Source organism: Geotrypetes seraphini, chromosome 13, assembly GCF_902459505.1.
Source record: "Geotrypetes seraphini chromosome 13, aGeoSer1.1, whole genome shotgun sequence".
Taxonomy (NCBI): Eukaryota; Metazoa; Chordata; class Amphibia; order Gymnophiona; family Dermophiidae; genus Geotrypetes; species Geotrypetes seraphini.
In genome coordinates, this window is record NC_047096.1 from 12,394,939 (window position 1) to 12,410,338 (window position 15,400).

Below are 15,400 nucleotides of genomic sequence, written 5' to 3' on the forward strand. Positions count from 1 at the left end.
GAGAAAACTGGCCACATTCAGAGAGTTTGTCAGAATATAGAAACAACTACATACAGGGATAGAAATATATTTAAAAACATTAGATATGAGTCCAAGATTTAGGGCTCCTTTTACTAAGGTGCGCTAGTGTTTTTAGCGCATACGCAAGATTAGTGCGCGCTAGCCAAAAAATGACTGCCTGATTAAAAGGAGGCAGTAGCAGCTAGCGCGTGGGGAAAATTAGCACATGCTAAAACCGCTAGCGCACCTTTGTAAAAGGAGTCCTTAGAGCCAAAGAACTATTTTCCTCATTCCTTATTTTATTAAACACTATTTTACCTTTTGTTTTCCTTTTAATCCCCTTACACTACTTTTCTTTATAAACGTGTGTGTATATATATATATATATATATATATATATATATATATATACATACATACATACGACTCCCCCTCCCGATTCGCGGTTTCCCCAATCACGAATTCAGTTATTCGTGATATATTTTTGTGCCTTGATTTTTAATTGAGAAACGCTGCCTCAGACATTTCATTGTATTGTCTACGATGACACCCAGATCCTTTTCTTGGGCGCTAATCCCTAAGGTGGACCCTAGCATCCGGTAATTGTGATTCAGGTTATTCTTCCCAGTGTGCATCACTTTGCATTTGTCCACATTAAATTTTATCTGCCTTTTGGAAGCCCAGGCTTCCAATTTCCTAAGGTCCGCCTGCAATTTTTCACAATCTGCATGCGTTTTAACAACTTTGAACAGTTTAGTGTCATCTGCAAATTTAATCACCTCACTCGTTGTTCCAATTTCCAGATTATTTATATATAAGTTAAATAGCACCATCCCAGTACAGACCCCTGCGGCACTCCATTGTTTTCTTTCCTCCATTGAGAAAAATGACCATTTAACCCTACCCTCTGTTTTCTATTCGATAACCAATTCCTAATCCATAACTGAACTTTGCCACCTATCCCATGACACTTTAATTTTCTCAGGAGCCTCTCGTGAGGAACTTTATCAAAAGCTTTCTGAAAATCTAGATAAACTATATTAACTGGCTCATGTTTATCCACATGTTTATTCACTCCTTCAAAGAAGTCAAGCAAATTGGTGAGGCAAGATCTCCCTCGGGTGAACCCATGCTGACTCTGTCTCATTAAATCATGTTTGTCTACATGTTCCACAATTTTATTTTTTATAATCATTTCTACCATTTTGCCCGGCACTGAAGTGAGGCTTACCGGTCTGTAATTTCCCAGATCTCCCCTGGAGCCCTTTTTAAAAATCGGCGTAACATTGGCCACCCTCCAATCCAATATACACACACACACATCCATACATACCGTATTTTTTACTCCATAAGACGCACTTTTTGCACCCCCAAAAAGGGGGTGGAAAAGTGAGTGCATCTTAAGGAGTGAATATTTAAAAAACAAAACAAAAAAACCCCATCCCCCGTACCTTGTTTTTTGCATCCTGGCTCCCCAACGTGCTTTCCGTGCTCCTGCCTCAGTTCCACTGCTCTCGCGACACAGCGGTGCACGAGGCAGGCATGCCGGCAGTTTTCAAATTCAGCAGTCATTAGAATCGTGAAGTTGCTTAATGTGGGGTTTTGTTTTTCTATAATTGGAGAAGGTGGGGGGGGGGGGGGGTCACGTGATGCTATGATCAGGAGAGGATGCAGAAAATCGCCTCTCCTGCCACCTGCCTGAATAAACCCAATTTTGATGGCTAAAAAGTTCATCTAGCAGTATGGGGAAGCATGGGGACTCCGCATTGCAGCATTATACCACTGAGCCTTTATAGCGACTTATGGCTGCAAAGGCAGTGTGAAAGGACAGTGAGTGGAGCTGAGCTGTGGAGGATAAGATGGTGGCTGTCCTGAGCCCAACGGGCCCCTCTATCGCATCCATGTGGGTGGCAGAGATCACCGCTGAGGTTACAGCGGCCCTAGAATTGTAGCTGATTGACACAAAATTGTAGAAACTTTAAGGGAAGTTAGATGGAGTGGCTGCGACCTTGAACATTTCCAGTAGCGGGTCGGCAAAGTGGAAGACTGTATGACTGAACGGACAGCCCAGACATCAGCGCCCTGAGTTTCAGCAGCACAGAGCACGCCGGCCACAAAGACATCATCCATGGCACCTCCCCTTCAGGGCCCAGATAAGGTACTGCCAAGGGAGAAAAGCCCGACGATGCCACTACAGTTACCGTCAAACAAAATTCAAATGGAACAAGCGGCCAACGGGAAGAAATCTAAACCAGCTTCGTGGCCTAACTCGCCAGCTCCGGTGAAAACAGCGCAAGGCTATCACAAGCAGCCTGTGTCTGCTTCCAGTTGTCGGCAGTCACAGGAGAGGCCTCCTGCGGTCACTGGTACTGCCTCGCAATCCTCATTTCAGACAGCATTGGATACTGCAAGTACTAATTTAGCATCAACTTCTGGCTTAGGGTTGGCTGGGGGCTGTCTGGGGGTTGGCTGGCTGGCTTGGGACTGGCTGGCTGGGGCCTGGCAGGCTTGGGACTGGCTGGGGGCTGGCTGCCAGTACACGTGCCTACCATTAGACGTGCTCACCACTAGACATGCCCTGTACCCTGTCTCGGCCTACCACTAGACCATCAGAGGGGGGACAAGGTACACCATTTGGTTCAGAATTTTTTTTTTTTCTCTTGGTTTTTCCTCCTCTACAGGTGGGTGCGTTTTATGGTCAGGTGCGTCTTACAGAGTGAAAAATATGGTATACACACACAAACACTTTCCTAGTCATTTTCTGGCTCCCGACACGATGTAGCCATATCTAGGACAACAAAGCGGATTTACTGGAGGGGAGGGGGAAGCTTATTTCTGCAAATGTTTGGAATCTAGGGGAAGCAGGACCTTAGTGGGCTATGTACAGGTAGTGTAGCTGCACATGGTGCAAGGGAGGTGGAGGCTCCAAAATTGTGTCCTATCCATTGCTTTTCCTAATTAGCTGTGATGCAGTAGTGGGTGGGACATGAGCTCAGGGGGCCGTAGGTCACACAAGTTCCATTTCCAAAGCAGGATGATCTTGCAGAGGAGGGCTATGGAAAAACTTCCAAATTTAGTGACAAAAAAAAAAAAAAAGTAGCCTGTGGATTTACTAGTCATGCAGTATTTCATTAGTATTTTGCTAACATAATATCTTTTTTTTTTTTTTTAATTCAGTACTGTTAAGTGTATATTTTGACACTGTTTTCTTGGTAGTCCTATTATTGGTTTTCAATTTGCTGTTTTCAAATTTACTTCATTTATTGAATTTATGTTTATATTTAATCATTTTACTATTGTTAAGCTGTTAACATAAATTGTAAGTTTTACATTAAACTGAAACCTGCTGTACACTGCTTTGGGTGAATATCTTCCATAAAGACGGTTAATTAATAAGGTCATCAAACAAAATGGGCCAGAATACTTAAAGAACAAGCTAACCCTTTACAAACCTTTGAGACCTCTGAGGTCCTCTCAAGGAGCATCACTATTTGTACCGTCATCAGAAGAAATTGTACAATGTGATACCTGCCAGCAAACCTTCTCAGAAGTAGCCCCATGCTCTGGAATTCACTCCCAGAGGAAGCAGGTGAAAGCCTGGTTCTTCCCCCAAGCCTTTTAAATAGGTTGAATTTTGTTTCTCCACCGGTTAAATTTAAAAGTCATCATCAACATCTTTTCTCATATCATGGGGTAAAGATCTGGAACAATTACTTATGCTTGCTAATATTTATGGGGAATTAAGGAGACACCTAAAAACATATCTGTTCCTGAAGTACAATCTCTCCCTACAATAACTGATATCTAGAGCTGTTAGTCACTAGTTTTTAACTTGTTAGTTCTACTCAATTTGATGCATTATTATTCATTGTAAACCGCATCGAACTTCACTGTCCTGTGGTATATAAACTGTTAGTATTATTATATACACTCCATTTTGCACCAGGATTAGTTTGCTACACACACTAACTAAATCTGTCCCTTACACCTTGTTTACTGTATAAACAACTTGCCCTGAGTTTAGCTTCTCGTTTATCCCAATGGAGTGGACTCTGTACCACCCATCTTGCCCCTATCTAATATCTGCACCTGGCCCCTAGGCTATATAATAAGCTGTATTGTAGAAAAGCATTAGCGTCATATCTATGCTATTTGAATGTTCTGATGTGTGCTTATTAAGTGTTTCATAAATATTATGCTGGCATTGTATTATACCTTTTTTTCAGTGCTGTTAATATATTTTTCAAACTATTTTATGGTAGCACCATTAAGTTTCAATTTGCTGATTTTGTGTTTACCCCATTCATCGTATTTAAGTTTGTATTTAGTCTTTTTACTACTGTTATGTTTTTACTACTGTTATGTTGTTATCAAAATTGTTATGTTGAATAGTACTTGCTGAACACTGCCTTGGGTGAATCTCTTCATAAAGGTGGTCAATAAATCCTAATAACAAAAACAACAGAGATCCTAGTTTATATATTTACTTCAACATTCTTTCACAAGTAGGAACGACTAATAAATAAAGTAAGGAAGTACTTTTTTTTTTTTTTAAGAGAGAGTGATAGATGCCTGGGATGCCCTCCTGTGGGAGGTGGAGTAGATAAAAATGGTATAACATGATATTTTACGTTTCATTAAGGGTGAACAGTTTAATTAGCATTTGATAATTTTAGCGAGTATATGTGGAAGTATTATGCTAGTTTTAGCTATTATCCGTGGAAGAATAGGATAGGATGCATATATTATATGGAAATCTGGATGAGATGTATATGTAGTAAGATATTCGAGAATGCCATGAATATGTATGTTTTCTACTGTAACCCACTTAGGTGTTAAGCGGGGAAGAAATTTTAAAAATAAATAAATAAAAATGCATGGGATAAATATAAGGAATCCTGTATGGAAAGCATAAAACGAAACAAGTTTAATGAAGATCAGATAGGAACATAAACTTCTCCCTCCGTATTTGCGGTTTCAGCAATTGCGGTTTCTAGCTTGCTGGCTCCTCCCCCCAATTTACATCAGCTTGCATTGAGAAATCGCTGATTTCAAGCGTTTACAGAGAAAATCGCTGATTCACAGCACTTTCTTCACCGTGCTTTGCCTCTCCTTCAGGAACTGGTCAGGTCTCCCACCATGTTATTCACGGTTTCACCATATTCAGGATGGTTTTTAATAGAAAACAGCGAATAACATATGAAAAAGTTATTTGCGGTTTTTTTGTATTTGCGGGTCTGTTAATCCCCTATCACGGAGAATACGGAGGGAGAAGTGTAGTAATATAGAAGCAAAACCAGTGCCAGGCAGACTTCTATGGGTCTGTGCCCCGAACATGAGAAGGACAAGCATATGTAGCATCACATCAAACGTTATGAGTTTATCTTGTTGGGCAGACTAGAGATGGATTGTACAGATCTTTATCTGCTGTCATCTGTTAAGTTAACATTTACATTTAGCATGATTTATTTCATTTTTACTGTACTGTTTCCATCACCTCTTCATGATTAAGTGTGTATTGGGGGAAGGGGGGAGATGTATTTTCTTCTGATAGGCACCAGTAGTGTCGACCCTTGGAGACCCATATCATCATCACTTATTTTTCTGCAAACGGTTTGCTTCTGATGCATTTATAGACACGTTAAAATATGACATATTATATCCTAAGCCTTATTTATTTATTCAATTTTCTATACCGCTCTCCCAAGGGAGCTCGGAACGGTTTACATGAATTTATTCAGGCACTCAAGTATTTTTCCCTGTCTGTCCGGGTGGGCTCACAATCTAACTAAAGTACCTGGGGCAATGGGGGGAATTAAGTGACTTGTCCAGGAGCAGCATGGGTTTGAACCCACAACCCCAGGGTGCTGAGGCCGAGCTTTAACCGCTGCGCCACACACTCCCCCTTATACCCTTTCTATTCTCTAAGTCAGTGGTTCCCAACCCTGCCCTGGGGGGACCAACAGGCCAGTCGGGTTTTCAGGATCGCCCTAATGAATATGCATGGAGCAGATTTGCATGCCTGGCACCTCCATTATATGCAGATCGCTCTCATGCATATTCATTAGGGCGATCCTGAAAACCCAACTGGCCTGGTGGTCCCCCAGGCCAGGACAGGGTTGGGGACCACTGCTCTAAGTTATACATATTAAGTCCTTAAACCTGGTACAACTTTTGTTAAATATCCTGTACCATTTTCTGCATACCTCCAGAGAAGCTTCACCAATTGCCCCTGGACGACCGTGATTTTTTTTTTTTTTCCCCAGGCAAAAGTCTTCCGAGCCATGCACAGAGCAACAACATTCAGATGCCGAGTTGCAGGAAGAGAACCGAAAGACCTGCTCTGCAGCAGCTGCACGGTCTCCTTATGTCTTGATTCCTCAGCAAGCGTGCAACCCCCGAGAGCACCGGCCCGCACCCTCCCCCTCGCTTCGGGCATTAAACGAGGAAGCCAAGCTATTTTACTCACCAGACAGAGCCGTAGGCGCCCGAGCCCACAGGAGACAGGTTCTGGTACCTTTGCGGCACCTCCCAGATAGTCTTGCTTAGGTCCTGCCGATAAAACGTCGGCCTTTCTTGCGACATCCTCCTGGAATTACCGGCGGTGCCGTTGCCTGGCACCCCTTTGCCCCCTTCTCCAGGTGGTTCCCCAAGACGGGAGGTGACCCCGGAACCAGGAAGAAAACAGTAAGAGTCCCCCACCCCCTCCCCACCTGGGGGTCACGTACGTGCACGCACAACCCCCCCTCCTCCTCCTCCCCCCAACTCCCTGCACTCGCGCGGGCTTCTCGCGCTCCCTGCAGAGCGAGGACTCTATGCACGCGCGCGGTGTCTCGCGCCCAGAAAGTTCCGTTGGCTCCAGTCTTCGCGCTAAGCTGCTGTGAAGACAGTAGTCGTCGCCGCTGCTCCCCACGCACGGACGCCGAAAACACCCGAGGGAGACAGCGATAAAGAAAAAAACAACAACGAAAGACAAACCGAAATCGAGGTAATAAGGACTGCAGCTTTGCTCAAACACTAGTACTTCAACTCGACTCTCCTCATCCTCTCTCTCCCTCCCCCCCCCTCCAGCTAGAGCTGAGTAACGCGACTGACGACCGGGTGACGTCACGCCATCCTCCACTCCCGAAGGAACTGCTTAGGCTTATCTCGCGAGATCTCTGGCAGTTTTAGTTGGAGTGGAGGGTGTACCCTGGGTCGAATGTCTTTCTCTTCTCGCGGGAAGTGGCGGTTATGTGGTCAACTTTAGGAGACTTCAGTGCTTGAGGGAGACGCCTGTAGTTCTTGCAGGTGGAACTGGCTTCAAAGCCTAAAAGCGATTGGATAAAGTTATTGCAAGAAAAGGACTTCGGCCCCTTTCTTTGAGGAGTGACAGCTCTTGCATTTATTACTAGACGTTGTGATTTTATTTATTGTAACCTTGGTCTCGCTCATGGATGCTGGCTGAGCTCTTCTGGCCGAATCAAGATATACGAAACAGGGTAGGTTGTTGGGCTGGGCGCAGGCGGGGGCCGGAAGCAATCCCCCTTTTTTTCTCTGGGTATTTCCAACACTTCCACCTTGCAAAAAAAAAAAAAAAAAAGGATCGGTAGACGCAGATGAACTCCAAACTTGTTTTTATTATGGCAAACTCAATAGGCAACAGTTCATAAAACATAGACTTCTATGTACAACTCAGGTAAATGAAAAAGCTATGTACAACTCAGGTAAATGAAAAAGCCAAGTCACATCCAGTGATAGTAAAACACAAGACCTTTACAGCCCTAGGATAATGTCCTCAGGTAGTGTTGGCACAAACTTGTCTGAACTGAGACCCGTCTGTTCTCACTCCTCTCCTGCCACGCATTTCACCTTGATTCCAATTCCCCAAGTAGGAGAACTGTTATGTAGAGTAGACACAATTTTGGTCAATAGTCCTGGTTCCATCTTCTTGCTCCAAGATTCCCCCTTGATGCTACAGGTCTCATCAGGAGCTGGGCAACAAGACGGTATGAAGGGTTGCTAGATACTTTTCTAAAATCCCGCCCATTTACCTTTAAAAAGCAGCAATGTATTTCTTCATATTCCCAACAGTAAATAAGTCTACAATAACTGCAGATAGGTGCCCATGCCATACATTTTTCTATACTTCAATTTTCTGCTAGGTTTCACTGCAGTTTATAACAAATTTAAGATCAGGACATGTACATTGGATGTAGAATTCAGGAATCAAATGGTTCCTGCAATCATTCTGGAGCCCTAAAAAGGTTCAGATCTCTGATAGTTTTCTATGAGCACAGAAAGTACCACAGATCTCACATCTGCTTTCACCCTGCAGGATCTGGCAAGTAAAGATAAGATTGTGAGCCCACCCAGATACATAGGGAAAATGCTTGAGTACCCGATTGTAAAACTGCTTTGATAACCTTGATAGGCGGTATATAAATACCAATAAATAAAGGACCCCTTGTAAAATAGCTGTTTCTTCCCTAGGACTTACTGACATTGTAGACTTAAAATGAGAAACCAGACCAAAAAAACACAATTGCTCAAAATTTCCCACAACCAACTTTGGAAAGCAGCCCAACTGGGCGAGAAAACTGCAGACCTGGCAACACTGTGAGTCACAACACAATCCCTTTTTTCAGTGCAATAGGTGAGACATTCTAGACATGTGGGTTATCGCCCAATGACCGTGTGCCTTTAGTAAGATTTATGGTGAACTAATCAGTTACATAAACAAATACATGCCTATTCGTTTTCTAGGGAAGACCATAATATCTCATCCAGGTTCAGCTAGCTTTACTTACTTACACGACGCAGAGACCCAGGCATTATGAAATACTTTTATTATGAAAATAAAAAAATATAATTCATAAGCCAGCAGCAATAACTAATTATTGTTCACAAAATATCTGAATACATTTATGAAACTCAGTACATAATTATTACAACACACTTGCTAGATAAATAAGTAAAACTAATTCTTATACTCTAAATAATTCCTTATAATAATAATTCCTAATTAGCAGCAAACTGTTACAGTTATTACCAAGAGTAGCTTTACAAATCCTTGTCCTATAGACAATAGAATTCCCTCTCTAACCCAGCTGAAAAGATAGATGAGTTTCTTACTTTCACCATCCAATTAGGCCTTAGCCCGGGAGACAGAATTATTCTTCTCAGCACGAAAGATAGAATCCCCTCGGTACAGGACAAGAGTTCGTCAGCCACTGGTCCAGCTGTAAATTAGGTTGGCAGCAAAGGTTTCCTTTATGTGATGGAATCCAGATCTGTTTAAAGTCTGGTTCTCTCCCTCTCAGGCAGAGAGTCACAAGAGGTAACTTTCAGGTCTTAATTATTATAGAAGATACACAGAGAAACCTATGATAAGATGCAAGTTCACTCACATCCCAGCATAGACTAAAATTAATAATCAGCACATTTCACTTGGATCTCGTCAGATGACCTCTCCAGACCAATCCAGAAACAGAACTTAGATGAATAGCCTTTCTGTATAGAGTCTCACTTAGGCCATGAAACAGAGGCGCCTTCATTAGATAAGAAGCACATGAGTCATAACTCCCCCAAGAATCAAATAGGCAGAGCATGTAGGTATAGCTGGATGTCCTTGACTAGAATACAGTTCTGGTACATACCCAGAATGCATCAGGCAGAAACAGCAAAGATGTATTCTTCTTTCTCTTCTTGCTAGATTTAGGCTGGAATGATTTTTTGCAAACAATGGTTCAGGCTTGATGATGTCAGAGAGGCCTAACCTTCAGGTGCAAATAAGGAAACACCCCTACATGTCATATGCAGAAGGAATCCACTCTGGACTTTTTTCTGTGACTCTGCTCTACTTCACTGGGTGCTCTAGCACCATCTGTAATTTTTCCCTTATGCACGTGTGCCTGAAGGAGTGCTTCTGTTCTGCTCTCCCTTGTTTCTTATTTTATTCGGTGTTTTCGTCCCCTTTTTAGGATTTCTTTGTGCTTGGAGCGATTTTTAAGCTCTGCCTGTGTTGAGAACACACAGACTTCAATCTGCAGCTGACAGGCCAATCCCAGAGGGTATCTGTTAGCCAGCCTGCATTGGTTTCTTAGGAGCTTGGGGCGGTCCCCACTTTTTTTCTCCCACTGCCGAACATTGGTTTGAGTGCAGGCTGTTAGGCATAGGAGACTTAGCGGTGTCTCGCAGGATGCTGGCTGCAGTTTTTTGCCTCTGCCCTTTCCTGAGTATGTCTGTCGGTCTGCAAGAGTGGAGGCACGGTCAGACACTGTTTCTGACTGAAGAGACATTCCCAGCATGAGGCAGTGGTTCTCAGATTCCAGCTACTTTAAGAGGGCTGAGGCAGGCTGCAGTACATTTCCAGCACAGGTCACAGTGAGTAAGACTGTCACAGCCTGTGAGGTGGAGGGGGGTGTCTGAATTTGGCAGTTTTGAAGGTTTCTGCACATCTCCCTATGTTCCCCTACCTGAAAAATCCTAAAATTTGTGTTTTTGTGACTTGCTATATAGGGAAAATATCGTGATTTTGGCTCAAATTTCTTAACGGTGGCAGTCTTGGATTTTTAACTATCTTTTTTCAAAAGCTCCCTGCACTTCCAAAACTACAATCTTTGCCTCAAAACTTGTTGGGATGGAGTCCTTGGGCTCTCCTATTGTGAATTCTTAACATGGTTGCGCAAATTTAGTGCCTCAGGAGCATCCTTGTACTGTGTGGCACGGCTGGAAGAGGCAGCGGTGGCACAAAGCTTAGCCTCTTCCCTGACTGAGCAGGGGACAAGACGTTCAGCTAGCCCATTGAGGCGGCCTTCTCTCTATTCATGGCTTACCAGGGCTGAGGATTCCGCACAACAGAACACGGACCTTCCGCAGCCCAAGAAATGTAAGGTGCAGTCATTTAATGGTGACTCTCTGCCCCAGTATCCACAGGATTTACCACAGGATTTCATGAAATATCTGTGAAATGTGTTTCAGAGCAGCTGTTCTTCTTGTGCACATTCCCACTCCACTGCAGACTTGTTTTTGTCTGGCGTTACTTCTTTAGATATAGCCTCTTCACAGCTGCTGTTCAGGGGCTGGCTGACCCCGGCCTGGGGGATACTGTTGATGATATTGACCAGCTTGTGGACCCCTTGTTTCCCAGCACTATGCTTCCTGAGCCTGTGGATCCAGGGCCGTATGCCAGATCTTCGGATCCCTCAGAGCAGGGCTGCCCAAGTCCGGTCCTCGAGATCTACTAGCAGACCAGGATATCCACAGTGAATATGCATGAGAGAGAGATTTGCATACCAAGAAGGCAGTGCAAGCAAATCTCTCTCATGCATATTCATTGTGGATATCCTGAAAACCTGGCCTGCCAGTAGATCTCGAGGACCGGACTTGGGCAGCCCTGCCTCAGAGGCTTTGAACCTTGGGAAGATCCTATGGTTCTTCATTTATTTAAATCTATGGCTTTGTCCCCTCACCTCGGCATCTTTGCAAAAGTTGAACTTAGTCACTCAGCTGGCTCCTTTTGAACCAATGTCTACGGCTCATCTCAAGTACCTTACTTGGAAAGTGGTCTTTCTCGCTGTTACTTGGTTCTCAGTTCATACATTTACATCACATTACTGTCTGGAATCCTATTCCAGGCGGGATGGTCACTTCAGCCAAGCAGTTTTGCAAAATGTATTTTCCTAATGGCCAACTCTCCTTCCGTCCTATTCTAGTAAGCTAGGGAGTCCCACATGTGAGAATATGCTTCCTGCTTGTCCTGGGATAAAGCACAGTTACTTACCATACAGGTGATATCCAGGGACAGCAGGCAGATAGTCTCACAACCAACCTACCTCCCCTGGTTGGCTTCTTAGCTTGCTTAAGGAAATGAGGAGCTGCGAGCGGTGTCGGGCAGGAAGGCACTTACATATGCGCGATGCAGACAGCTCGCAAACTCTCAAGTTCTTAAAGTGGCGATGCACTTTTAAAGCTGTCTGTACTGGGGCTCCATGAATGACATCACACACATGTGAGAATATCTGCCTGCTGTCCCTGGATAACACCTGTTACGGTAAGTAACTGTGCTTTTCAGCCTAATGATATAGGCTTATTGTTCTAGGCTGGGTGTCTAGAGTTTATCATGATTTTCAGTAAATCTCCTTGTTGGGTAAACCTACATCTGCCATAATTTTTTTCTGCATATTTTGTTATTTGTGGAAATCTTTAAGAAATCCATTACAGACTGTCCCCAGGTTAAGAACAAGTTACGTTTTTAAAACTGTTCTTAAATCAGATTTATATGTAACTCAGAACTTGTAGATTTTAAGATTCTTGCTGCTTACCTCTGCTCCCAGCTGATAAAAGGACCAACTGTCCTTACCAGTGTTCCCTCTAAGGTACAGCATGCGCAACTACACACTGTTATTAATGTGTCCATGCATCATTCCTGAATCTGTAACAGGAGAAGTGTAGGAGTCTATGCCACTGGAAATACTGCTCAGTGAAATCAAATGAAGCCGCAACCGCGTTCTTAAGTACAAATCATACTTAAGTTGAGCGTCTGTAACTTGGGGATTGCCTGTATATTAGATTAATATAATAAATATGATAATGATCTCCTAGAAGCTAATATTGATCATGTGTTTGTGTGAAGGATCAGTGTAACATCATGGAGCAAAGCCCTGAGAGCTCTGCAGTAAAGCCAATTCTGTACAAAGTGAATAGAGAAGTGTACAGCGAAGAGAAGTTTGAGAGAGCACATCCAAGAAGTCCTCCTTTACAAAAGACCATCAAAACTACACTAAAATCATATTTCAGGTAAGGTACAGTGGTCAAAAATGCTTCACTGATAGGCAAGCACTTGAACCATTTGCTTATAATCTAATTTTTTAAATTAAACAGAAATTCCACAGTCTGCAGTAGGGTGGGTGAACCTGATGTGGTGCATTTTTCACTCCTAAACCTTGTACCCAAGGCAGTTAAGGAAGAAGAAGAAAGAGAAGACCTTTAGCCTGAATGTCAGGAGCTGCTGACCATTGTAAAGAGCAAGACACGAACGCATCTGGGGATGATGGAAGACAGTGACACGCAAGCAGAAGAACCCCGCTGACCCCCACCAACCCATCCCCCTGCGCATCTTTCCATCTCTCCCTCCCATCCCTCACGTGCAGCAGAACCCCGATGACCCTGCCAACCCTTCTCCCTGCACAGCACCTTTCCATCTCTCTCTCCCACCCCCCACATGCAGCAGAACCCAGACAACCCCGCCAGCCAATCCCCCTGCGCACCTTTCCATTTCTCCCACCCATCCCCCACATGTAGCAGAACCCCGATGACCCTCCAACCGCGAGGCCCCGCTAACCTCCGTTCTGAAAAGCAGCAACAGCAGCAACACTAAAGAGGCTGCTTTGCTGCTTTCCCCACCAGGGCCTTCCCTCTGCTGCCGCATCACTAATGATGTCATCAGTGATGCGGTAGCAGAGGGAAGGCAGCAATGCAGCCTGTTAAGTGCTGCCGCTGCTGCTGCTTTTCAGAACAGAGGTCAGCATGGTTCTGCTGAGGGATGGAGGATCTCTCGCGGCTCGGCTTTCAGACGGCCACGGCCCGCTAGTGGGCCACGGACTGGAGGTTGGGTCCCCTGATCTATAGTACATTTTATACCCAGTTTCTATATAATTCATGGATAATATCAGCTTAAATAGGCCTTTGTAGATTGATTCCCAACTAGGTAACACCCGCCTGGTCTCCAGATCCTGCTCCCATCGTGCTTTATAGAGGTCTCATGGAGAATCTCTTTGTAACTAAGCTCGATACACCTGAGAAACACCTCCCCTCCAGGACCCAACCCACAAAGCCTATTCCAGCAATGTTTCCCCTAAGGAGAACTCAAACAAACCCTGTTTATATAAAAAGGTATGTAGGCGCATATAGGGAAAGGAGTCTTGCACCTCTAACCTGTACTGTTCTTGTAAAACATCAAAGGGAAGCATTTGTGTCTCCTCCCAAAGTTGTCCCAAGGTACTTAAGCCTGCTTTAATGCAACAGTGGTTAACTACTTTCTCTCTCCCTGGGGAAAAAGCTTTCAATGAAGCTATAGCTATTTGGGAAAAGTATAGGCGTTTCAGGAACATTTGTTTCCGAATTGTATACCAAACATTGAACATGGCCTTTAAAAATGGGTTGGGGAGCTTCATCGCTGCCCATAACTGCTCCACTGGAGCCCAAGGCAATTTCCAAAGGGAAATGTGTGGGATAAACGTCTGCTCAATATGTATACATGGGCGGTTCTCATAAGTTAACTACATTACTATTTCCTGTAAGAGCGCTGCCTTATAGTACAGGTAAAAATTTGGTATCCCCATTCCCCCATCTAATTTAGTCTAATACAATACCGCACAGCAGACCCTGGGGGCTTCTTCCTCCGAATGTATGCAAACACTTTGGATGACAGTTGACAGAAGAAACCGCTCTGGTATGGCAATGGGAAGCACTAAAAAATATATAGTAATTGGGGTAAGATCATCATTTTTATAGTTGAAACTCAGCCTATTCTACTGAGATTCAACCCTTCCCTTCTTTCCAGTTCAGCAAATAACAAAAGGTGCAGGCTCCCGTGTGTCCATTCTTGGACTTACGGTCCTCTCCTGATTTAACTTCTCAACTTATGGCTCCTGCAGGTACCAGTGTAAAACCTAATAAGAGCACTCCTACTTTTTTCTCTCAGGAACCTCTAAATGTTTCTGTCTGCCTATTCTCCAGCCTGAACCTTCTACTCAGAGCTCAGACTCCATGCAGGCTATCTCTATTTTTTTCACACTTCTTTAGAAATTCTTGCAGGATAGTGCTTCTTTGCTTCAGGCTTCTTCCCATCCTCCTCCAGTATTAGAAAGCCAGCAATGTTTAGCCTGTGTTCAACAACCTAAATGTCCAAATCCTGTAGCGACATCTCCAGAGATAACTTGGGCTCCATGTACTGTTTGCTCTTTTCCAATGCAGGACCCTCATTCTCCTCCAGATTGGTCAGAGCCAGATATACTTCCAGCTATGGATCCTGACCTTCCTCCTCCACCATCTCAAGCTAGTCATCTTATTTCTACGGAGGAATTTTCTTATACTAAATTTTTGCAGAAACTGGACTCTCAATACAAAATCATTCCCATTCCTGGTTTCAATTGGCCTCAATTTTCACATCAATTATTCCTAGTAGAATCCACTCTCAAAAAATCTGCTCCTTCTAAAGTCTATGCCACAGTTCCCCCAGGCCGAGAAGGTCGAACAATGGACAGATTTGGGAGACGTCTATACCAGAATTCCATACTGGCTAATAGAGTCGTCAATTATAATTTTTATTTTACCTGTTATCTCAAATATTTGGTAAAATAGATGCCAAATTATTTCAAGTATCTTCCTTCTCATAAGAAGTCAGAGTTCCAACACC

At 43.8% G+C, this 15,400-nt stretch overlaps 2 protein-coding genes across 12 annotated transcripts in view; one reads left to right on the plus strand and one right to left on the minus strand.

Moving 5' to 3' along the window:
• MAPK14 (mitogen-activated protein kinase 14) overlaps positions 1–6,708 on the minus strand; it is an 82,525-nt gene extending 75,817 nt beyond the window's left edge. Inside the window, exon 1 of one of the 2 annotated variants that reach the window (XM_033917336.1) lies at positions 6,470–6,708. In XM_033917336.1, the coding sequence (XP_033773227.1) occupies positions 6,470–6,585 (116 nt within the window). In that variant the 5' untranslated portion in view covers positions 6,586–6,708. The remainder of the gene's footprint in view (positions 1–6,469) is intronic. The other variant, XM_033917335.1, reaches the window with a different exon arrangement.
• Positions 6,709–6,775: 67 nt separating this feature from the next.
• Positions 6,776–15,400, plus strand: part of SLC26A8 (solute carrier family 26 member 8) — a 138,534-nt gene continuing 129,909 nt past the window's right edge. For 8 of the 10 annotated variants that reach the window (XM_033917322.1, XM_033917331.1, XM_033917325.1 and 5 more), the window contains exons 1-2: positions 7,179–7,481; positions 12,617–12,780. In XM_033917322.1, the coding sequence (XP_033773213.1) occupies positions 7,437–7,481; positions 12,617–12,780 (209 nt within the window). In that variant the 5' untranslated portion in view covers positions 7,179–7,436. Of the gene's footprint in view, positions 6,989–7,178; positions 7,482–12,616; positions 12,781–15,400 lie in introns of those variants that run through there. The other 2 variants (XM_033917323.1, XM_033917330.1) reach the window with 2 other exon arrangements.